Source organism: Gopherus evgoodei, chromosome 1 (assembly GCF_007399415.2).
Source record: "Gopherus evgoodei ecotype Sinaloan lineage chromosome 1, rGopEvg1_v1.p, whole genome shotgun sequence".
NCBI lineage: Eukaryota > Metazoa > Chordata > Testudines > Testudinidae > Gopherus > Gopherus evgoodei.
In genome coordinates this window covers 204688262-204713618 of record NC_044322.1, presented here as the reverse complement: position 1 = coordinate 204713618, position 25357 = coordinate 204688262, and the positions used below count along the sequence as shown (strand labels likewise).

The 25357-nt window shown below is 44.3% G+C and overlaps 1 protein-coding gene across 1 annotated transcript in view; it reads left to right on the top strand.

Annotated features, from left to right (window-relative positions):
* Window positions 1-25357, top strand: part of LOC115644361 (coagulation factor V-like) — a 67361-nt gene that overhangs the window by 24432 nt on the left and 17572 nt on the right. The window contains exons 8-14 of the mRNA XM_030548591.1: window positions 8128-8305; window positions 9140-9242; window positions 13009-13220; window positions 14546-14696; window positions 16148-16360; window positions 17861-19907; window positions 22311-22485. Coding sequence (XP_030404451.1) covers window positions 8128-8305; window positions 9140-9242; window positions 13009-13220; window positions 14546-14696; window positions 16148-16360; window positions 17861-19907; window positions 22311-22485 — 3079 coding nt within the window. The remainder of the gene's footprint in view (window positions 1-8127; window positions 8306-9139; window positions 9243-13008; window positions 13221-14545; window positions 14697-16147; window positions 16361-17860; window positions 19908-22310; window positions 22486-25357) is intronic.

Here is a 25357-nt window from a genome sequence, read left to right as displayed (position 1 = left end):
TTTCCTCAGGATTTCCAGCTCTCTCCTGTGGGCAGCCTCTCTTTCTCTTTCTCTCAGCTCCATCTCTTGTAGTTTTGTTTCCATGTCTCGCCTGTGGTCTGCATCTTTGATTTGTTTCTCTGCACCCGCTTTTGTCCTGGAAGTCATGTTTCCTGCTTTTTTGTGTTGGGGCGCCCTCTGCTGGTTTACTGCCTAAACTGCTGTTCCTCTGCTGCCTTCTCTGTTGCTAAGCAACAGTGTCTTTCTACTTTTTCCCCTAGCTACTCACGGTAAGGTAAAAAGGAATAAAACTTTTCATTTGCAAATATGTTCTGCTGGAGTCTGTTGCTGCTCACTTAAGCCTGCTTTGTTTAACAAAAGACCCTTGTTAAACCTTAATCTCTCTGCCTTCAGTGTACTCAGAAGGAAGAGAGAAAGAAAAAAAACCTGCAAACTTACTTTTAAAAACCCCTTTTTCTCTGCTTATAAGCAGCTAACAGAGAAAAAAGAAAAATAATAATCTTTCTGGCTTTTGGATTCTTATCCCAACGCTGCTCACCATGTCATCATATAATTCCCAATTCTGAACAGCGTCCAAAATATGGGTAGTAGCATGAATTCCCCTAAGCTTAATTACCAGCTTAGATCCTGTAGTGCTGCCACCAATCAGGACTTAGAGTAGAGTACCTGATAAACTCTGGTCTCCCCCAGCACCTTCCCTGGGGACCCCAAGACCCAAATTCCTTGAGTCTCACAACAAAGGGGAATAAACCATTTCCCTTCCCCCTCCTCCCCTCCAGGTGTTCCCTCCCTGGGCTCCTGGAGAGATTTACAGATTCAAGCTCCGTGAATCTAAACAAAGGGATTCCCCCTTTTCCTTTCTTCCTTCCAGATCTTTCCCACCCTGGATACACTAGGAGATCACCATGATTCAAACTTCTTGAATCACCACACAGAGAGGAATGATACCTTCCCCCCTCCTCTTTTCCGTTCACCCAGAGGCAATCCAGATTCAAACTCCGTGAATCTAAAACAGAGAGGAAATTCACTTTTCCCTTCTCCCCCCTGCTCTCTTTCCCTCCTCCCCACCAATTCCCTGGTGTACACAGACTCAGTCCCTTTAAGTCTTAACTAGGAGAAAAAAATCAGATAGGTCTTAAAGCAAAGCTTTTAATAAAAAGAAAGAAAAAAGGTAAAAGTTTATCTCTGCAATTTAGATGGTGAAAAGTTACAGGGTCTGTCAGCTATAGAACTAGAAAGAAGCCCCCCTCCCCCAGCAAAATACCATTTAAAATACTTCCAGCTAACTACACATTTGCAAATAAAGGAAAACAAATAAAAAGACTGTACTGCCTTTCTATCTTTGTACTCACAAAATTGGAATAGAAGATTAGAGAGCCTGTAGGTACGTGTGGTCACTCTCATAGCCCAGAGAGAACAAAACAAAACCCAAAAAACACAAACAAAGGCTTCCCTCCACCGAGATTTGAAAGTATCTTGTCTCCTGATTGGTCCCCTGGTCATGTGTTTGGTTCCCTCTTTGTTAACCCTTTACAGGTAAAAGAGACATTAATCCTTAACTATCTGTTTATGACAGAAGCACTAGCATCTGCTGCTGCACGTCTGTCCTTTTCCTGCACCTTTCTCCTCTCTGCTCTATTCCTGTCCGCGAGGGTGAACATCCATGTCCCATGCTTGGTATCCAGAGCAGCAGAGGCTTGCAGGATCTCTTGGAACATTCCATCCCTCATCTTCCTTTTCCTTCTTCTTATATGGCTGAACTGCTCTGCTGCTGTGGATGGAGAGACCGCCCCCCCACCCTAGGCCACATTTCCAACTGCAAAGGGTACAATGCACAGAGGTACTATTGTGAGTGTGTTCACGAAATAAATGGAAACTGGGTATAGTGAACTCACTCCCTTTCATCCACACAAGTTGCAAGCACTAGATTCTAATTTTTCCTTGTGATTGATATAGCCCGGCTGCAGTCCAGTCATGGTGAGTACAACCATGAAGGGAAAGGGGGTGGGATGGAATGAAGAGGGATAGCTCACAGGCACGAGTGTATGCATATAGGGCAGTTGAATGGAATACTGGCACCGTTTTCCACAGGCGGTGGTAATTTTAGCTGATCTCTCACTCCTGAGGGTAATGGAGGCTGGTAGGGAACAGATCCTGCAGGCGTCTGGCTGCAAACCAGGGCCATATGCTGTCAGCCTTTGTGCTGCAGTGGTTCTGGCTGAAGTAATTGCTGACTGGCATAGGAAAGTGTCCTACCGCAGTGTAAGAAATAAGGAAGCCCTCCCCAGAAACTTTTGGCAGAGGATTACACACTACATCCAGAGAAGTTTCCTCACAATCTCTATGGAGGATGCACAGGACATCCTGGTGCGCACAAACTGCTCTTCAGGGACCCACTGCCTAACTCTATAGGGGGATGAAAAGCAGATAGCAACTCTGCCTCTATTGGTTGCTTCATTACCTCACCTAAGTAAAAAAGAATAAATCAACAGACATGTCCTGCAACTTTGGGCGTTGAATCCCTACACTCTCAAAGCAAACTGCATACTTACAAGACATTCCTTCCCCTGCATCAGGCTTGCCTGTGTTGGACTGTAGGGACTAGCTGGACTGGGTTGGACTCCTCCTCCTCCTCCCCGCTGTTCAAAATTACAATATTGATGCAGACAGTAAAGGCAAATTGCCTTGATTTGTAAACTGCCTGTTCAGCTATTGTTGACTCCATGTACTGTGGAACTGTGATCAGTGTTGACTCTTAACTGAAAAATGTGGCCTTGGGAGGGTCTCTCCATCCACACCAGCAGAGCAGCTCAGCCATATAAGGAGGAGAAGGAAGCTGTGACTCAGGCTCCTCCAAATAATCCACCGAGCTCTTGAGGGTGGTGGTGGGTTCTCCACCGAGGATAGCATGCAGCTCTTTGTAAAAGCCACAGGTCTGCAGCTCCACACCAGAGCAATTGTTGGCCTCCCTTGCCTTCTGGTAGGCCTGCTGCAGCTCCTTGGCATTCACACAGCACTGCTGCAGGTCCCTTGTGTAGCCCTTTTTCTCTCAGTTTGAAGGACATGTTCTGTACTATTCAGATCTAATATTATTTGAAGCCTCCTTTGATGATTCCATCCTAAAACAGAAACTCCCTTTTGGGCTACATAGATTTTTTTTCCTTTTGGGATAACAGCTTTTGTACTCTATGGTAGCTGTAAAATGTCACTGATTGGGATGGGAGACCCACCATGGCCTCTAGGGTATGTCTGAAGCATGCAACTCAGGTTTGAAGTTGGCAAATAGCAGAGTGTAGAGTTGGTTGAGAATAAAGAACGTATATTTAGGAGCTTTGCAGGTTTCAGACTGTATTAACCTGTAGGCTGGAAGACATCTGGTATTGCAGAAAGCGACTTAACATGGTGGATGGTGCTTTCCAATTCTCAGGCAGTTTCTATGGTTTTCTCCAAGGTAAGGCCTTTTACCATGAGGCGTTGTTCACAAGTCTTGGGGGACCTTGTTGTCTTCATGACAATTTGATCTCTGATCATTTCATCTGTTTAATTGACTAATTCACGCAGCCTATTCCCGGGCCGGCCCCAGGTCAGATAATCCCAAGGCACAGGTATTTCACTCTCAGTGCCAGAGCCTCAAGTTAGGCCTGGTGTACATTACAGAGGTAGGTCAATGCAAGGAATCTTATGTTGACCTAACTATGGAAGTGTCTACCCTTAAATTTCAATCTCGCCAATGTAACTGCCCTGCTATGCTACTAAATTCCATCTCCATGAGCAGCGTAGAGTCAAGGTTCATGTAGTTAGGTTGATAAAGTGTCAGTCTAGACACTGCATTACTTACATCAATTTAATGGCCTCCAGGAGGTGTCGCACAATGCCCTTCTTGACTTATCAGCGTTTTGAACTCCACCGGAGGTGTTGGATCTCCTGGATCTGTGGGGAGAAGAGGCTGGTCAGGAACAGCCCCAATCCATCTGTAGAAACTTAAATATCTACAAGCAGATTTCTTGGGACATGGGAATCGGATTTTGCAGAAGTTTTCACAGATACTGCACGTGTTGCACAAAAGTTCAAGCACAAGATGCAGCTACAATATAATGTGGTGCCTGTACAACATAAAATGCAAAACATACCAGTTGCAGTGAGACAACCACTCGAGGAGATTCTGAAATGATGTAAAGCAGATACAGTTGAACCAGTTGATTCATCAGAATGGATTTCTCCTATCATTCTCACCACAAAGCCCAACAGTGCTATCCACATGTAAGTGGACTTGAGAAATTTAAACTCCAGCATAGTTGTGTCTTGTCATCCTCTATCCAACATCAGTGAAATGCTGCTCATCTTGAAGGAGGCAAGAATCTTTGACTCTTGATTTATGCTCGGCTTACCACCAGATCCCCTTAATGGAAAAATCCCACAAATACACAGCTTTCATCACTTCAGAAGGTTTTTTCCAATTCAAAAAGATGTTGTTGTTTCAGGTTAGCCTCTGCAGCATCAGTATTCCGGAGACTGATGCATGCAATCTTTCATGAGAGAACCAGACCTAGTGAAAGCCGTTTGTGATGCACCACAGCCTGACTAAAAGGACAATCTTCAGTCGTCCTTTGGATTATGCAAATACCATTCAAAGTTTATTAAGAAGTTTGCTGTGAAAATAGTTCCATTGAGTCATCTCCTAAAAAAGGACATATAAGGTCTGAATGGGTTGAAGTGTACAACAACAGCTTTAACCAGATCAAATATTCAATGTCCACCATCCTGGCTTTAAGCCCTTTTGATTCTGTGAAACAAACAATTGTCACACCAGAAGCTTGTGAGTAAGGTCTTGGTGCTGTCTTAACTCAGCTTAAAAATGGACAGGAATCACTATTGCATTTGCCTCCAGAACCCTGTCTGATTCTGAAAAATCTTATTCTTTCATTGAGAAAGATGTTCTGGCATGTTTCTGAGCAGTAAACCGCTTCAGAACTTACTTATGGGGTAGTGGGAGATTTATCTTAAGGTCTGATCATAAGCCTCTTTCAGCTTTATTCACCACATGAGGTTCTGGAAAAGCAACTCCAAGAATTGCCAAATGGGCCACCAAACTAATGGACTTTGATTTGCTGACAGTGTATCTTCCAGGAGTTAACAACACCACTGCAAATTCTGTTTTGCCTGCCTATACCTTACCATGAGGTTTCAATAGAGAAAGATGATGAAGAGATTGTCCTTGCACAAATTTCTGCTACAACTCAATCTCAGACTGGGTAACAGCCATGAGAGAAGACAAGGTACTTCAGGACTGTGATGGGGTTGCTGTACTCACTGCTGGATGGCGCCGCTTCATGGCAGTCCTGGGGATTAGTTCAGTCAGGCCAGTGCCCCTCCCGGCAATTACACCTTGTCAGTTTCTCCTCTGCAACCTCCCCCCCGCCCGCCCTTCCAGGAACTGCAGCATCCTCCTTGTGACTCAGCCCTCTGGCTAGGTCACTGTTGTGGTTTCCCCTTCCATGTGCTGGAGTGTATCAATGTTCCTTCCTGCTCTCCAGCAGTCTTCTGCTTCATTAGCTCACAGTGCCACTCCTGCAGTGGCTGGTGGGACAACCTGGGCCCATCCTCTTCTTCAGGTTCCAGCTCTACACAACAACCAAGATCAGTTCCCTGCACCTTGCTGCCTTTCCCTGAGCTGCTTCCATACCTCCTGGCCTGCCCCCCTCCTCTGGGTTTGCCAGTCTCTTCACTCCCCTCTCCCAGGCAGTAACCATAGGCTACCTGCCTCTGTAGCCCCAGCCACATCTCCCTTCTCTTGGGAAGTGACTGCACATATCTCCCTGCTAATTTTCTGTCTTTTGTAGAAGCCCCACCTCTTTCTCACAAGTGAGCTTATCTCTGATTAGCTACCTTCCAACCCAAAGCTCCCTTGTTTGCAACCTAATTAGCTGATTGGGCCCACCTGACCTAATGCAACTCTTGCAGTTTCAGTGTGGGGCACACACCCCGTCACAAGGACCTAAAGACTTACATAGTCAATGGATGGTCTTACATGACAATGACACCAGAACACTTGGAACCATATAGACATGTGTCTCATGAGCTGTCCTTTGTAAATGAATGGGGTTTGAGAATTGACAATCTTGTTGTGCCTACACTTCTGAGACAATGATTAATTCACCTGGCACATGGAGGACATATAGGGATGAGTCTAACCCAAAGACAACCGTGATAAGATTTCTGGTGGCCAGGGATGGACAAGCACGTTGCGGAAATAATCAAGAATTGTATGGCTTGAGCTAGAAGTGATAAGTCACAGAAAACCTTCAGCCTCCTTCTCACACCAGTTCATTATCCCAATTGTCCATGAGAGAAACTAGCTCCTGACTTAATGGGAGCAATTTGAAGATCAGCCTGTTACACAGAGGTTTGTCATAGTAATGGTAAACTATCATTCAAATTGGCCACAAGGTACATTCACTGGAAAGGTTACCGCTGAAATAGTAAATAAGTTTAATGTCATCAGTTTTTGCCTGAGAAGGATTTCCCAAGGAATTGGTGCCTGACAATGGAATGCAAATAACTTCTGCTGAAAGGCAACGCTACCTCATTAGCAGTGGTATCAAACGCAAAACTGTTTCTTTATACCATCCAAGAGCCAGTGATCTACTTGAGAGAATGAACAGACTGGTGAAAGAAAGTTTGCAACTTTACCAGTTTTCAAGCGAGACCAGGGAAAGAAGTTTTATATGAAACACTGTTTACTTATGGGTCCACTCTACATTTAACACCAAGAGTTTCACACTTTGAACTGTTAAGAGGACACAAGGCTATAAATGATTTACTACCTGTCAAGGACCTACATGTTCTCCTTTTTCAACCAAACCTTCTGCTGAAACTGTTCTTAACACATTCAGGAATAATCAGGAGAAATATAGACAGCGTGTATACTGTTGGGTGCTAAACCTCACAAATTTGAAATTGGAGATCTTGTTCATGTGAAGCTGTCATACAAAGTCAAAAAAGAACGTTCAAGATATTCCTTTCCTTTGCAGACAACAGAAATCCGAGAAGATTCTGCTGGATTAATAGATCAAAAGAAATAGAACATTTTTAGATTGTCCACAGCTCATCAGCCAGCAGCTGAAGAAGAGAATGCTGATTTCCACCTTGGACCAGAGAATATTGATGACACCAGTAATAATGATAGACAATCTATAGTAGTAGGAATTGCTCCACTACCCCGTCTTGTTCCTGCCTCTCCGGGTATTAGGAGAAGTGTGAGACAAAAGAGACTGGCTAAAAGATTGGAAGACTTTGTTACTGGACTCAGGTGATGGTCTGGAAGTGACTGAAGTTTTACAATGGTTATTCTAAAGGGGGAAGGTGTGTTGTATCTAGTTAGATGCAGATCGCTATCACAGTGTGTGTTTGTAAATTTGTTCCTAGCTGGCTCCTGTAGCTTTGAGTTCAGGAATTACAATTCCCAGGATGCACCAGAAGAGAGGGAGGATTGAGAGGAGAAGGAAAGGAAGACAGTGAGGGGAATAAATCTTACCTTTGCTGTTATCACGCTTCTACAGCCTTTCTCAAAAGGGTCCACGTACAAAACACCCACAGCTCATGACTAAACCACAACTGCTCACCTTACTTCATGAACACTACCTATTCTTAGCCATCATTGGGAATTCCACTGTCTTTGCAACCTTGATGTAATGTTGGTTTAGTCAAGTCTCTTGATATGGATTCAGGATGTCAGAGTTCAATTCCTGGCTCTGCCAACACCTTGAGCAAGTCACTCAGTCCCTCTGTGCCTCTTTTTCAATTTTGTAAAATGGGAGAAGTAATACTTCCTCTCTCCCCTCCTTTTTGTCTTGAAAATTTTGATTGGAAGCTCTCTGAGGCAGAAGCTGTCTCATACTGTTTGTTTGTACAGTGTCTAGCACAATGAGAACCCTGACCTTGATTGGGTCTCTAGCTGCTACTGTAGCACAAATCATAATATATTTTATAGAGCTGTGTCTAATCTAGAACTGTTTTTTCCCATACAATGGGGCTTCTGTTATTTCCCGTGGGAGAATATTCTACCATCTAGTGGATCTCACCATTAAGATGTTGTTGATATTTCCCCCCCCCCCCCCTTTTTTAAAGGCAATATAAATCTCAGTACTTGGACAATTTCTCAAATCTCATTGGGAAGAAGTATAAAAAGGCCGTTTTCAGGCAGTATGCAGATTCCAACTTCAATAAGCGTCTGGAGACTCCCCGGCCCAAGGAAATGGGAATTCTGGGCCCTGTCATCAGAGCTCAAGTTAAAGACACAATCAAGGTAAGCGGTGAGGGCCAAATACAAAGACTGTATGTACTTTACTGTAAATGGAAACAAACTTACTGTAAACAAGAAACAGCTTGTGTTGTATTCTTTGTCAGATAATGTGTAATGATACAAAGAGTGGCCATATTTGAAGGTCTGAGCACAAGGGGACGGAGTTAAGTTTGAGTTGCAATCTTATCTCTGCCATCCCTGACTTTGGGTGCTGGGTTTATCAATCTTAACTTTGCATTGACACTTGCTTTTTGTAAAGAATATTTCGAATAGCTGGTCCAAAACTCCAACTCCACCTGAACTTTAGGGAAGTTCAGATCTGTGTCTGAACTTTGTATAAATCCATAATCTCTACTTTAGAGACTAACAAATTTATTTGGGTGTAAGCTTTCGTGGGATATAACCCACTTCATCAGCTGCATGGAGTGGAAAATACAGTAAGCAGGTATAAATATACAGCACATGAAAAGATGAGAGTTTCCACTAGGACTCCTTGTTTTTAAGGGATCCTAGTGATTCCAATCCAGAGCCCAGCACTCTCCATGGCTTTGTGTGCCTGACAGTGTGGGAAGATCTCCTGAGGAAGGTGTTCTCATCAGCCACCTGAGACCAGGCAGAACAAGAGCAACCCCAATCCGTGGGCTCCACAAATGTTCATGTTGCAGTAGAGCTTCTGCTTGAACATCCCCGGATTTTTCCTTTTTAAGGAACGTTATTTTCCCTTGAGCACTTTCAGTGCTGAAATCCTGCAAGTTTCACTCTCACTGAGATTTGTAGCAATGTACCCAGGCCACTGAATGCTGAACTCATACTTTCTGCATCTTCATATCTACATAGATTGTGTTCAAAAATATGGCCAGTCGACCCTACAGCATTTACCTCCATGGAGTGACGCTTTCAAAGGATGCAGAAGGAGCCACTGACCCCCTGGATTCCAGAGGTCAGAAACTGTTCACATTTGCACAATATCAAAAGTGTTACTTTGTGTAGGGTCTCTCTTTGCCTTTAGGAGGTCATGTAATTAATTAGGGCACGGGAGTGAGAGAGTGGGAGTGGGTTCTGTTCCCAGCTCTGCCACTGACCTGCTGTGTGATTTTGGGCAAGTTGCTTCTCTCCTACGTGCCTCAGTTTCCCATCTGTAAAATGGGGATTTTGTTAAATGCCCACTTTTGTAAAGTGCTTTGAGATCTACAGATGAAAAATAAAATGTAAATATGCTGAGCAGCACTATTATTTAAAAAAAACCTGTGTGAACGTGTTCCTCGACTTCAATGAGCTAATGTCAGTTTACACCAGCCAAGGATCTCACCCAACATAACATAAGAACAGCCATACTGGGTCAGACCAATGGTCCAGCTAGCTTTGTATCCTGTCTGACAGTGGCCAGTACCAGATGCTTCAGAGAGAATTAACAGAACAGGGCAATTTCCAATGATCTATCCTCTGTTGTACAGTCCCAGCTTCTGGTAGTTGGAGCATGGGGTTGGGTTCCTGACCATTTTGGCTAATAGCTATCGATGGACCCATCCTCCATATTCTTATCTAATTATTTTTTGAGCCCAGTTATACTTCTGGCCTTCGTAACATCCCCTGACATTGAGTTCCACAGGTTGACTGTGCGTTCGGCAAAGAAGTACTTCCTTACTTTTGTTTTACACCTGCTGCCTATTAATTTTGTCTGGTAACCGTTAGTTCCTGTGTTATGTGAAGGAGTAAATAACACTTCCCTCTTCACTTTCTCCTCACCATTCATTATTTTATAGACCTCTATCATATTCCCCCCTTAGTTGTCCCGTTTCTAAGCTGAACAATCCCAGTCTTTTTAATCTCTGCTCGTAGAGAAGCTGTTTCATCCCCCTCATCATTTTTGTTACTGGTCTCTGCACCTTTTCCAGTTCTGAGATATCTTTTTTGATACAAGGTGACTAGAACCGGACAGTTCAAGATAGGGGTGTATTACAGATTTATATAGTGCAGTATGATATTTTCTGTTTTAATATCTGTCCCTTTCCTAATGGTTCCTAACATTTTGTTCACCTTTTTGACTGCTGCTGCACATTGAGTGGATGTTTTCAGAGAACTATCCACAATGACTCCAAGATCTCTCTGAAGTGGTAACAGCTAATTTAGACCCCACCATTTTATATATATAGTTGGGATTATTTTTTCCAATGTGCATTATTTTGTATTTATCAGCATTGAATTTAATCTGCCGTTTTGTCGCCCAGTCACTCAGTTTAGTGAGATCCCTTTCTCACTATTCACAGTCAGTTTTGTACTTAACTGTCTTGAGTGCTTTTGTATAGCTGCAAATTTTGCCACCTCTCTGTTCACCCCCTTTTCCAGATCATTTATGAATAAATTGAACAACACATTTCCCAATACAAATCCTTGTGGGAACCTGCTATTTACCTTTCTCTGCTGTGAAAACTCACCCTTTATACCTACCCTTTATTTCCTATCTTTTAAATAGTTACTGATCTAGGAGAGGACCTTCCCTCTTATCCCACGACTGCTTACTTTGCCTTTGGTTAGGGACTTGTCAAAGGCTTTCTGAAAGTCCAAGTACACTATATCTTCATATTCTTTGCATGGTGAAATAGTAACGGAGGAGAAGAAATATTAGGAAATATTAAGAAGCAATAGCTAAGGGAAAAAGAGAAATGTTTTCTGCTGTGATCTGAAATGAGATGGGGCTGAGAGATATAGAAAGAGCAGAAGTAGCAACAGGAAAAGTCATCAACAGTGGCAAGACTGTGTATCCACAATCTTGGATAGTGAGGATGCTCGTACTGGGTGAGCAAACGAGAGACTACACAGGAGTTAAGGACTATGAAATAAGCTGTAGCCAGTCCATGGAAGGCTTTCAGGAAGGAAGAGGGGACATTTTATTTCCTGATTCCTGTAAGGAATGGGGGAGTCAGTGGATTTGTTCAAGGACTGGAAAGATGTGATTGCATTTCTTTGTATGAGTCAGACAGCAAGCAGCATTCACAGTGGTTTGCAGTCAAGCTGGAAGGGCGTATCAAGTGGGGTCTGGTTCTATTAAATATCTTCATCCGTGATTTAGATAATGGCAGAGAAACTATATTTATAAAGTTTGTGGCTGATACAAAGCTGAGAGGGGTTGCAAGTGCTTCAGAGGATAGGATTAAAATTCAAAATGATTTGGACAAACTGGATAAATGGTCTGAAGTAACTAGAATGAAATTCAATGAGGACAAATGCAAAGTACTTCACTTAGAAAGGAACAATCACTTGTGCACACACAAAATGGGAGATGACTGCCTAGGAAGGAGTACTGCCGAAAGGTGATCCACTGTGACCCCCAGATCCAAGCTAAATATGAGTCAACAGTGTAACACTGTTGCAAAAGAAGGCAAACATCATTCTGGCATGTATTAGCAGGAAAGTTGTAAGCAAAACCCAAGAAATAATTCTTCTGTTCTACTGTGTGCTGATTAGGCCTCAACTGGAGTATTGTGTCCCGTTCTGGGCGCCACATTTCAGGAAAGATGTGGACAAATCGGAGAAAGTCCAGAGAAAAGCAACAGAAATGACTAAAGGTCTAGAAAACATGACCTTTGAGGGAAGATTGAAAAAATTGGGTTTGTTTAGTCTGGAGAAGAGAAGACTGAGAGGGGGAAATAAGTTTTCATGTACATAAAAGGTTATTACAAGGAGGAGGGAGGTAATCTGTTCTCCTTAACCTCTGAGGATAGGACAAGAAGCAATGGGCTTAAATTGCAGCAAGGGAGGTTTAGGTTGCACATTAGGAAAAACTTCTTAACTGCCAGGGTGATTAAGTACTGGAATAAACTGCCCAGGGAGGTTGTGGAATCTCCTTCATTGGAGATTTTTAAGAGCAGGTTAGATAAACACCTGTGAGGAATGGTCTAGATATTACTTAGTCGTGTCATGAGTGCAGGGGGCTGGACTAGATGACCTCTCGAGTTCTTTCCAGTCCTTTAATTCTATTTCTGCAGCATTAACTTCAACTGATTAGAGGCTGTTTTATGGGTGATTGTTTGGTATAGGAAGAACGTAGAGAGTAGCAGATTTGTTGTAGAAATAGATTGGAGCTGGCTTTAGGCAGGACATATGTTAGAGCCAAAGCAATTCCTTCTGAATCTGCCTCCCCACCAGTGTGCAGTTCACTGTCATCTTAAAATGTCACAATTAAAATATAGAATTTTCTGCCCCGGATATGAACAGTCCTTGTTCAACAGTTTTTTGTCCTTCCGTAGTGCCTTTCATCCATGGATCTCAAAGCAATTTACACACATCATTCATTTAGCTTCATGACAAGTCTCTAAAGTAAGTGGTATAATTCCCATTTAGCACATGGGAGCTTAGCAGTCAGAAACCGCAGTGACAGTATATTTTGCATTGTGCAGTGGTCATGAAGCATATCTCCAGGCTGTGCTAAAGCTTTGGCCAGTCCAAGGCTTTAACTTAATAACAGAGCATAGTTAAGCTGCTTTCTGCACTGCAAACAGGAACTCTGTTGTAAGCCACATGGGACAACCAAGCTGTATCTAGGTCCCTGTACTCAGTTGTTTCCAAAGTGTAGACCTTTCCAAAGTACATATTGGACATCACGTGCCTGAAGGTGCACTGACTTCATCACCAATTTACACCAGCCATGAATCTGGCTCTAGTTTGTAACTCCTATTAATATTTATCTCTTTTTATTTCTCCTTCAGAGAACAGCACTGTGAGTAAAGCAGTTCAACCAGGGGAAACCTACATGTATCAATGGAGCATCGTGGACACGGATCAGCCCACCGCAGAGGATGCCCAGTGTCTAACGAGATTATATCACAGTGGTGTAGATGTAACCAGGGATATAGCCTCTGGACTGATTGGCCCACTTCTGATTTGTAAAAGTGAAACACTGGACAAGAGGGGTGTGCAGGTATGATCATGTTCTACAACCTCTGAGAGAGAGAGACAGAGACAGAGACAGAGAGGCTTCTGTCCGTGTGTGGTGTTTGAACTACAGGGGAATTTGGTTTCATAGATTGTTCCTTTAGAGAAAAGGCCTCTAGAACTGAACTGGGATGGGATCACTAGGCTTCTGTAGAATTCAGTCTAAAAACCTGTAGAATCTAATGAGGTATGAGATCCTTTGGATAAGTTCTTTGAACCACCCTACAGAACTCACTAGTTGGGACATTAAATCTATAGGATGAGTCAAAAAACGTAAAATAAGGGGATTGTTTTCTATTAAATTCTATAGGACTTTTCTATAAGGGCTGCTTACAGTGATAGCTTTTAGCTGCGTGCTGGCATATTTGGCCCCAGATATAGAGTGCTCATTGGGGCTTTAAGTTAGAAAGATCAGGCTGGTAGTGATTTCTTTCATGGTGCTTTGTTTGCCAAGACAAGAAATTGCAAAATCCTGGTTCTAGACACCACTCTAAACTTCCCCAAAGTTTGAAGCTATGCAGGCAGAAAGGGAGGAAGTTCTAATCCCAATCTATCATAGGTTTAACCTAGGTCTGGCAACCCCAAACTTTGGGGATCCAGAAGCATTGCAAGGGGGCTGCTGGAAGAGTTCTTCTTCCACTTCCCTTCCATGGGGCCAAAGGAAGGGATCTACTTTGACAGTGGCTCAGACATCAACCAGAGTGAGTGGAAGCAGTGACTAAAGCGCCTACACATACAGCAACAAGTGGTCCACTAGGGGGAGCCCAGCTCATAGCAGTCATGTTAGTAGCTGGTCCAGTGTCACCCTGTGAGTCAGTTTCAGAGGTAGGAATTGAACCCAGGAGTCCGGAACCCCATCCCTTGCTCTCACCCAGGGGTCGGCAACCTTTCAGAAGTGGTGTGCCAAGTCTTCATTTATCATAAATTCACATTTAAGGTTTCACATGCCAGTAATATAGTTTAACATTTTTAGAAGGTCTCTTTCTATAAGTCTATAATATATAACTAAACTATTGTTGTATGTAAAGTAAGTCAGGTTTTTAAAATGTTTAAGAATCTTTCATTTAAAATTAAATTAAAATGCAGAGCCCCCTGGACTGGTGGCCAGGACCTGGGCAGTGTGAGTGCCATTGAAAATCAGCTCACGTGCCATAGGTTGCCTACCCATGCTCTGCCACTGGACTGTGCTTCTGTTCTCTTGAATGGAAATTTTGCCTCTGGAGGGATGGCAAGATTAGGCCCTTAATATACCCCACTATGTATCAATTAGCTGCTTGTAAAACTTACCCTGCCGTTTCTGCTGTCTTTCAGAAAAAGGCGGATGCAGAGCAGCAGGCCGTGTTTGCCGTATTTGATGAAAACAAGAGTTGGTACTTAGAGGATAACATCAAGCAGTACTGCACCAACCCCTCCAGCATTAAAAGGGATGATCCCAAGTTCTACAGGTCTAACGTAATGCACAGTGAGTGCGAAACTAGGCCCAAGTTTGCAAAAGCTCATGTGAGCGCAAGTACCCAGATGGGAGCTCATTCTGAAGTGCAAAGCAGGCCTGGGAATTTCCCAAGTTGCAGAAACTGGCCCCTGAGATTGCGTGCTGAAGGAGGAATGTGTGCTGAAAGCACAAATGAGCAGAGATCTGGTTCTGGCTTAAAGGATCTGCTATTTCCAGAATTTCACAGGGCATGATTAGGGCAACTTAGGCACAAACAAGCTCATCATGTGCCGGGCAAATGTAAACCGAGAAGAGAAAGTGACGGTGGTCTCTGCAGCCCTGCATGGGCTTCTGGGCCACCAACTGCAGTCCACTGAGGCAGCACCTGGAGGTGGGAGGAAGTATCAGTGACTGTGGGAGACAGAGAGGTAGAGTAGCTGGGTGAGGGAGTGGGGTTCTGGTAAATGTCTGTGTAGAGCGTGACAAAGGAGAATGGATACTGGGAGTGACTAGTTATCGTGAGCAGGGGCTGGCAGGGTTCCTGGGGTGGTGACCAGGAACAATCTGTGATGCTGCTCCTGTTTGCCCTGGTGTGGATGGGGGAAGGAATCATGAGGGAAGTTGTGAAGAATCCAGAAGTCAGCCAAGCAGCTGCATGCCTCGTACTGCATGCTTTTGGGTTTGGAGCAAGCTGCAGCTATTAGCATGGCACTAAGCAATTCGTAAGTGTTCATGAGTCTGTTAACTTGACAGTGGGGAGGGGAGCCTGGCTGCATGCCCCTGTGTGGGGCCTCAGTGCATGCAGTTCTGAAAAGCTGCCTTCTCAGAGCCACAGCACAAGGGAATCAGGAGGGAGCATGTGGTCCAGTAACACACAGGATAGCAGAGCAGCCAGAGAAACTGCTGGTGCAACACTAGCCTCTGGGGTTTCTTCCAGTGTTTGATTCTAGCTTGTGAATCTGAGCATGTGTCCTGAAGGCATATGCCCTCCCACAATAGCTGGTGACTATGATTGCACAGGCACTGGGAGCCCCTTTCTCACACTCCCTAGTGTACCCGGCCCAGGTCACCCACAGGTCTGTGTTATACAGCGAGTAATGCAAAACCCAAAAGTGAACAGTAAACACAAGTGAAATTGACTCGTAATCTATTTTCATGGCTAGCTAGCTGAGAGAAATGTACAAAATAAACAATTTATATATGAATTCTTTCACCCTGAATCCAATATAGGGTGACTAGGAACAGAGGTAAGGACATGTTATTTTAATACGTGATTTTTTAAAAACCTAATGGTGTCCCTTCAGATGAAGGTGACTGGATTGCAGCCCAGTTTCATTAGAGTGCCAATAATCTTTCTGTCCGGATACAAAGATGTGTCTCAATTCCGTCCCTGATGTCAGTCCATTGAAGGCATGAATTTAGCTTACCGTCTTTCATGCTTGTGAGGGTGCAGTAACAGCATATCTTGTGCTTTGTTTTAGCAATAAATGGCTACATGTCTGACAGAACTGAAATCCTTAGCTTTTGCCATGATGACATTGTGCAGTGGCATGTCTCCAGTATTGGCACCCAGGATGAGGTAGTGTCCATACGCCTTTCTGGTCACACTTTTTTGACTCGAGGGAAGTATGAAGATGTACTAAATCTTTTTCCCATGAGTGGAGAATCGGTCACTGTAGAAATGGACAACGCCGGTAAGTGGCAGGACTGCTGTGTTTATTTAGCTACGAAATCTCTTAGCAGATCATTAGAGTCCATAAGGACTCATAAAAATAGAAAAGCTTTATATAAAGTGCATACTAAATTTCAGCCCATCTAAGTCTTTGCCTAGATTACAGCATGAGTGGTTGATACACATGGGGTATATATATGCTGGCTGCACATGACACAGCAGTGCTGTTGCATATGCTATACTTCCTGATGATTCTCTTTTGCTTTTAAGCACTCCCCAAAAAAGTCCTTACTGTGGGACTAGTTGTATAACTGTCATTTGAGGCACAGCATTGAAGTTCTCTGTAAAAATCTATAGAAATGGAAAAATGTCCACATCTAAACCAGCAGGCTTGATGCGTTGAAGTAGAAGGGTTTAGATCCCTTAATTATTTATCCTGTTTAAAGTACCTGTGAATGTTCTCCTTGTCCATATAAATGGCTAGTTCTCTGGATACTACTAACTTTTGGGCTCTAGTGATAGCTTCTGGCAGTGAGTTCCACAGACTAATTATGCATTATGGTTATCTTTTTAAAATGAAAATGTTTACTGGACACTGGAAACCTCCATCTCCCCAGACTTAACAGAAATCTCCAAAGTTGTACTTTTTGTACTCCTCCATCATTATTGTTTGGTCTTAGTATGTGATCACCTCCTTTCCTCCCTAGACCTTCTTTTCCAGTTCTTGTAAAATGTGTTCATTATTGTTGACTTTGGAAATAATGTAAGGAAAGCAATGCAATTCTATGTCACTTAAAATATAGAAGACGTATAAAATTACATCTGGCATCTTTTTCAGGTAAAAGCCATTTTTGTCCATCTCTTCCGTGTTTTATTCTGGGACATGCCATGAAATGCAAAGAGCCTGGAGTCAAGTGGTTCATTGTGCCCATTTATTCTAATGTAGGCCAATCTAGAGGTCCAAATGTGGAATTTCACTATCCTATTAGGGACCTTCACCCTCCAGAGGGTTTTAAATTATTGTAACCTATCTGATTTTGAAATGGTTTAAAATGCCGGTGAGGATTTTTATCATGATCAGTATTCTCTCATCCATAGGTTTATACACATAACACAAGAAACATAACCCAAACTCCCAGTTCAAACTTTGCAAAGTTTGGATCCCTATCTAAATTTCACAACTGACCCCTTGTTTCCATCTAGTTTTGGTCTGTTATCTCCCTTTCTACCATGGGTTGTACCAAACACCAGAAACCAAATGACCCTAAACTTCAGGGAAATTGAGATCCAGATCTGTCTCTGAATTTTATGGGTCATTTGTATTTAGTATTCATGATTTATTGCTACAGTTATGCCTAGGAACCCCAATCAAGGACCAGAGTAATATTGTGGGGTGCTGTACAGACTAATAACACAGAAGACAGCCCCTGACCTAGAGAGTTTACAATCTAGATGGGATGTGACAGGTGGGGGGTCAAGCTCTACAAATAATATGTAGTACACTTTTTTTTTTCAATTGCAGGTACGTGGCTTTTTGCATCCTGGGGTTCCCCTGAGATGAGCCATGGCATGAGGCTGAGGTTTAGAGATGCCAAATGTGAAAAAGATGTAGATTATTATTCTGATGAGGAGGACTCGTACAAAATCATACATTTCTCCTCTGAGAAGACTTTTAAAAATGTGCCTGTAACCTCACCCCAAACTGGAGGAGAAACAGAAGAACCATCAGAAAAAAACCAGCAGTCTTCTGATGATTCTGATTATCAAGATTTTCTGGCCTCAAGTTTCGGGCTTCGGACATTTGGGAAGAAATCAATGGTCCAGGATGAAATGCAGAATCTTACTGCTCTGGCCATAGATGAATACTTTGGCACCATCACTAAGAGTGCTGATGTGGCTGCTGGCTCAGATCCGCCATTCATAGAGAACAGCGATACCTTGGGCACTGATGAGCTCTTGGAAACGCAAAGCACTGCTCCTCTCCCAGCCGAGGCTGGGTGCCTCCATAAAAATTGCACAGTGGCGGCAGAAGAACATTCACTTCCAGTCACCACAACAGCAGTAAGTCCTGGCTTGGCATCTGAAGCTGGAAACCAAAGTGACTATGAAGCAAATCAGAGTCAGGTGTCAGGAAATTACGAGAAAACACTTGCAGGTGAACCACTGAGGACCAGGGAAGAAGCCCAACCAAAAGATCTAGCAGAACTGTTACCTGACAGAGGGGACAGCATGAAGTCCTCCTTTGCAACGCTCTATTCTGAGGAGTCACAAGTGGAAAGTTCAGGAGGAGAATACAATTTCAGTAGAAAGAGGGAAAGGCGAGACCTGCTAGAGACTAAGTTTTACACCATTAAAAAGATGCAAGCCCTCTTTGATCATATACAGCAGAATAAAAGTCTTTCCTCTCTTGGCAATACCAGTTCAGACAGAGCACCTCTTTCTGCTCACTATGCAGAGAATATTTCCAGTTCCAATATGTTAGGGACTGACCAACTTCCAAATGAATATGTTGAAGACCAGGACATGGAGGAGGAAGAGAAGGAGGAAACCAAGAAAGAAAATGGTCAGTTTCCCAAACATGCAGATAACTTGACTTTTTCTGTGGGACACAGGGCAGAAAACAATGAGTTAAACATGTTTAATCTCTCTGATTTAGAACTATCCAAAGATAAACAAGAAAGAGATTTTAGTCTAGATTATGCATTGGATATCTTAGTTCCTACTCGCAGTCCAGTGGTGGCAAAGGACATGCTGGAAAAGCTGTTGCCAAGGGATATGAATTCTTCATCTAAAATTATGAATGAGAACAGGAATTTGGCCTCTGGGAAGGAGAGAGATGGGATGGAGACAAATTCAGCTCAGGCTACTGATGAGTTACAGAATCGTTCCAGAAATGCTACAATGCCTACAAGAGAGAGTGTATCCTTGAAGAAGAAGCAGCAGCAAGGGAAATTCAAAGGCTACTCACAGTTTACAGAGGGTCATTGGAAAGTAAGCAGCAAGCATCCAACTCTGAAAGGGGAGAAGAGAAATGTGAATGGCACCTTGAGTACATCTGTGATTCTCATCAAGACCCGAAGGAGGATAAAGGATAATCAAAAGTATAGTAGTCTCTCATTGATACCCAGAGGTGTGAGACCCCCAAAGGTAACTGGAGAGCTCAACTGCACATTATTGTCCAATGAGACCAACCACACAGTGTCCCTTTGTGAGGCCAACAATACAGCATCGCCCAGCGAGGCCAACCTCCCAGTTTTGCCAAGCAGGGTTAACTACACGCTGACCCCAAGACAATTTAAGCCGGTCATCATAGGGCTTCCCAGTGGGAATGGGGACTATAAGGAGTATGTTCCAGGAGGCTTTGACAGTGAGGAAATTGAAGATTACGCGTATTCATATGCATATGTAGAATTTGATGATCCATACACAAAGGACCCCAGATTCAACATTAATAATGTCCGTAACCCTGATGACATTGCTGTGCATTATCTACGCAGCAGAGGGAACATGAGGAGATACTACATTGCAGCCGAAGAGGTCTTCTGGGACTATGCAGGATTAAAGAAAAGGTTGGGCCAAATGCTTCCTCTCTGTTGCCTCACACCCTGTTGCTAAATACTAGGCCACTGATTCAGATAGCTGTCCCACAGCAAAGCTACTGTTGTTGAAGGCTTATGGGATTTCTTAATCACACAAGTGCTGTTCAGTTTAACAGTCTGTTATGCAGTAGGTGAAGAGGAAGAGAGGAAGGACCAGAGCTTTAGGGCACTAGCCTGAAATTCAGGAGAACTGGGTTTAACTCCCAGCTCTGCCAGAGACTTCCTGTGTGATCTTGGGCAAGTCACTTAGTCTCTCTATGCCTTAGTTCCCCTTCTGTAAAATGGAGATAAAGCCCTTTCCTACCTCACAGGTTCTCTTGTGGGGATAAATGCATTGACGATTGGGAGGTGCTCAGATACTACAGTAATGAGGCCCACGTCAATACCCCAGTTTGGTATCTAAGTATATGTGGATGGGATGGTTTGGGACTCAGTCAAGAGAGAGCCTATAGGTTACCAGTTTGAATCTAGCTTGGGTAGATAGGGACTTAGGTGGAGATTTTTCAAAGTGACCTAATGGAGCTGGGAGCTTGGCCCCACTGAAAATTCCAGCCTTATAGTTCCCACCATCTGAAGTTTTATTCAATCTCCAGTACAAAATGAGTTGTTTGGCTCTCAGTCCAGTTCCCAGCAGATAAGTATCCACATCATGCAAACCACCACCACCACAGATGATTCTAAATAACCCCCTTGTTGTTAGTCTTAGCAGAGATCAAGAACTGATTGGACCATCGTGCATGAACCTCAAATTTGAGATGTTCACATTTTGTTTTGATTTGAAAAAAGTGACTTTATTTCCCAACGAGAATTTCTAATCCAGTTTTTCTGAGAGAGAAATTCAACCTGTTAGAAATTTGAAATTTCACTGTGGTGAACATCAACACTTAAATCAAACCATGCAAAATTACCAGTGATTGCATATTTCTGTGCAAAATCTGCCTTTTTAGTCTAAAATTGCTACCCACAAAAATATTTGCACAGCCTGAATTTTCAGTGTCGGATGATTTAGGACAGGAGCAGAAATAGTTTCATTATAGCAAATTCATTCTCTGAATTGTGTATTTTTCAAATTGTATTTCCAGATTACTTGACAAACTTGTCTATTTCCCCCTTCCCAACTTTCCCCCTGTAGACCGCTGCTTCAGCTTCACCTTCATTATTGTATTTGCAAGAGTGCCCAGAAGGCTCTGAGTTCTCCATGAGTAAAAATCCTGAAGCTCAAATATTGAAATGATTTGCCCTGTGTGGGGCAGATACTCAGCTGCTGATATAAATGACCATATAGCACCACTGAAGTCAGTGGTGCTGCGACAACTTCCCTCAGCTGAGGATCTGTCCCTGAGTCTTTGGAAGAGTTGAGACTAGAACCTACATCCATAAGAAACTGAATCAGCACTTAGAGTTTTGGTGAGGTAATAAGAATCCAGCTCCCTCTCCCACAGGTGTATCAGCAGTGGCGAGCTAATGGGAATAAAGGTTGTAATTAGTTATCAGCTATAATTCAGAGCCACATAATGAAGCGATGATCCCAGAGCCTTTGCTCTAGGCCAGAGGTGGGCAAACTACAGCTCGCGGGCCACATCTGGCCCGGGGGACTGTCCTGCCTGATCCTCGAACTTCTGGCCCAAGAGACTCGCCCTTGGCCCCTCCCCTACTGCCCCCCTCCCCTGCAGCCTCAGCTTGCTCGCTTCACCACTGGCACAATGCCCTGGGCAGCAGGACTGCAAGCTCCTGGGGCAGCGCAGTTTCAGAGCCCAGCCTGACCCGGCACACTGTGCTGTGTGGCCCGACTCCAGCTGGGTGGCGTGGCTGTAGCACTGCCAGCCACCAGTGCTCCAGGCAGTGCGGTAAGGGGGCAGGGAGCGGGGAGGTTGGATAGAGGGCAGGGGAGTTTGAGATGGTGCTCAGGGGACGGGGGTGTGGATGGTGATCAGGAGGAACGGGAGTTGAATGGGGGCAGGCATCCTGGGGGCAGTCAGGAAGGAGGGGGGTTGGATGGGGTGGCTGGGGGCAGTCAGGGGTTCTGGGGGGCAGTCAGGGGACAGGGAGAATGGATGGTTGGATGGGGCAACGGTCCCGGGGAGGAGAGTGGAGGGCACGTCAGGAATGAGAGGAGGGGTTGGATGGGATGACAGTCTGGGGGCAGTCAGGGGACAGGGAGCAGGGGGGTTTGGATGGGGCAGGGGTCTCAGAGGGGCCATCAGGGAACGGGGGGGTGGGGTTGGATGGGGCAGGAGTCCCGGAGGGGTGGGGGAGACAGATAGGAGGTGGAGGCCAGGCCAAGACCCCCTCTAATTTTTCTGATTCCATGATGTTTATGTTCCATTATGTTCTAATTCCATAATTTTTCTAATTTCATTATGTTCCCCTCAGCACAATGAGGAATGACAGAAGTAGCCATGATGGGGGCAACACCATATACAAAAAAGTGATTTTCCAAAGCTATGTGGATAGTACCTTTACAACTCGGGAGCCCGAAGGGGAGTATGAAGAACACCTGGGTATCCTGGGTCCTATTATCAGGGCTGAGGTAGATGATGTCATCCAAGTAAGTCAAGATTTCAGGTGTTTGGTGCATGAAGGTTTCTTACGAGGATCTGACGGGGCTGAGCTAGAACTGGTTGAAAAATATCAGTCATTTTTGGTGGGACATCTTGTAAAATTCATTTTTTTCTAACTTCCCACCCAAAAAAGCTTTGTGTTTTAACACAAAACCCAAAAGTGGGGGGAGAGATTTTTCAAAAACTGTTTTTAGTTCTACAAAAGTTTGCTCTTTGAAAACTGAAAATTTTCCCCAAAACTCAACTGAAACATGAATTCTTTACTGAAAAAAGTTTTTCAATGAAAAATCTAAAACTTTAGATAAAAATGAAAATGTTTACATTTGTCTGAAAAGTCCTTTTTTGTCTTAAAAATATTGTGATGTAAAATGTTGAGTAGTTCTAGTGTAAATGTAACTTGCTGGTCAGTATGTGTTATAGGTCTCCCCTCTGAGCCAATTCTCAGAGGACAGGAGTTGTCACAGTCCCCCCACACTCAATGCCAGCTATGAAGCTTTAGCTCAAGTTGTTACCACTCAAGTGAATGAGCTCTTTGAGGCAGTGGAATACTCTTCCCCGTGAGAAGTGGTCTCCATTGCTTGGGACTTAAAACGGGGCAATGTATTAGAATATTTACTATAAGGAAAGTGTTGACCCCTCATGGGATGGACTGAATGTTCAGGGGTTCTCAAACCGGGGGTTGTGACCCCTTGGGGTTGTGAGGTTATTACGTGGGGGGTTCATGAGCTGTCAGCCTCCACCTCAAACCCCACTTTGCTCCCAGCATTTATAATAGTGTTAAATATAAAAAATGTGTTTTTACTTTATAAGGGGGGGTCGCACTCATACGCTTACTGTGTGAAAGGGGTCACCAGTACAAAAGTTTGAAAACCACTGGGATAGTTCTTCGAGTAGTGTCCCTCTGGGTACTCCACTTTAAGTAGCGGTGCTTCCCAGCACCCATCGATAGGAGATGTATGGTAGCAGTGTCCGCATGGGTCTCGGGTGCGCAGTAGGTGTCTCATGGCACCGTTGATGCTGTGTGTAGAGCGCACATGACCCGAGCCCTCCAGTTCCTTCTCAACCGTCTTCTGCTGAAAAGGGAGCAAAGGGGCAGTGTTAGCACTTCTCCCTAAAAACCATTAAGAAATAGTTTTTTTACTAAATATTTAGATAAGCAGTTAGAGAGAGAGTTAGAGTTAGTGTTAGTAAAACAAAACCAAATGTCCTGTTAGTTCATTAGATAACATCCCCCCACACATATTCTTAAGGGATGGTTACTAGTTAAAATGCCAGGGTCTCCAGGCTTCAAACAATGGCTCCTGCCATTATACCATGCCCATTTCAGATGGACACTCTTCATGTGTACGCTGCCTAGGTGTGGGACATATTCCCCAGAAATATTCCCACTGCAGCAACCTGAAAGACAGAGCCCAGCGGGACAGGGATCTCCGGCTTAAAATGATCCTGATGGAGAAGTCCCTCCAACCTGAGGAGGACAAGCAAACAGACTCTCTGGGCACTCCTTAAGATGGAAAAGGAGACCTACCCTCTGAAAAACCGAAAAAGCGGCCTCAAACATCTCCACAGAGAGATCTGCGAAAACAGAAGTGGTCTGCCAGGATGCTGCCCCTGATGCCATCTTGCTCTTGGGTAAGCACCTATAACACTCCAGGCACCTCTGGCACCGCCGAGGTCTGAGCAAGAGAAATGGAGTCAAGGCACTGACAAAAACGTGCCTCCTCCATAGCACCGAGATCACCGGTATGAGACTTGGCACCGAGTGTCAGAGGCACCACGCCTTTACCCCTGGCACCGACAAGTCAGTTGGCACTGGTAAACACTACCAAGTTGGCACCAAAGGCACTGGCCAAACAACAACACTGGTTGGCACCAACTCCATCAACAAAAGAGAAAGCACCCCTGGCTCTGACTATTCAGAAATGAGCACCTGCACCATCTCTGCTGCACCAGAGAGACTTAGAAATCTCATTGGCACCACATTCACTCATTCAGTGCCGAGGGCTCCCTCACAGGCTCCAGAGGAGATCACAGCCCACAAGACATGGCACGGTTCTCCAGTGATGAGAAGGAGGAGATGCAGGAGACAATACTCCCTGTCTCCACATCTCTCCTCACCTAAGACCCACCAACCAATGTAGAGCCACATGGGTCCTAAACGCTAGATGAACCAACCATGGTGCGGTCCTCCATGGATGTACCCTCCTATGGCTTTCCCAATGCAATGGGCGTATTGGGAACCCTGGAGCGCATATAGGAGTCAGCATTCTAGACCGTCCACAGCCTATAGAGGTGAACTGCGCTCTAACCCAGCATCTCCACATCACAACACTTGGAGACACAGGAAGAAGGAGAGGACACAGAGCCAGCACAGACCATGTTACATCTCCTGTGCACAATTCATCTTTCTCCACAGAGACCTAGAGACTCCTTAAACAGGCAACGATGCCAGCGTCAACGATCACAAAGCAGGTGACCACCTCAATCTCAGGCGCAGATTTCTCAGGCAGCACCTCCAAAATCGCAATTTTGAAAAGTTGGTCGAGGGTCTGGACGACCTCCCTCACGAAACAGTGCTCACACCTGACCCATCCACAATTTTTGCCCATCGACTTCAGCCTTTTATCTGGGCCGACATAACATCAGATCAAGGGTGTTGGAAGATATCAAGTCAGGATACACTATCTCCTTTACCTCCCACTCACCTACCCTACCCCCTATCCTGTCCCTTTTCAGGGACCCTTCTCGTGAGCACCTACTACGACAAGAAGTCAATCATCTTCTACAACTAGGTGCTGTGGAACAAGTACCACTACAATTCAGAGGGAGGGGATTCTACTCTCATTACTTCCTGACCCA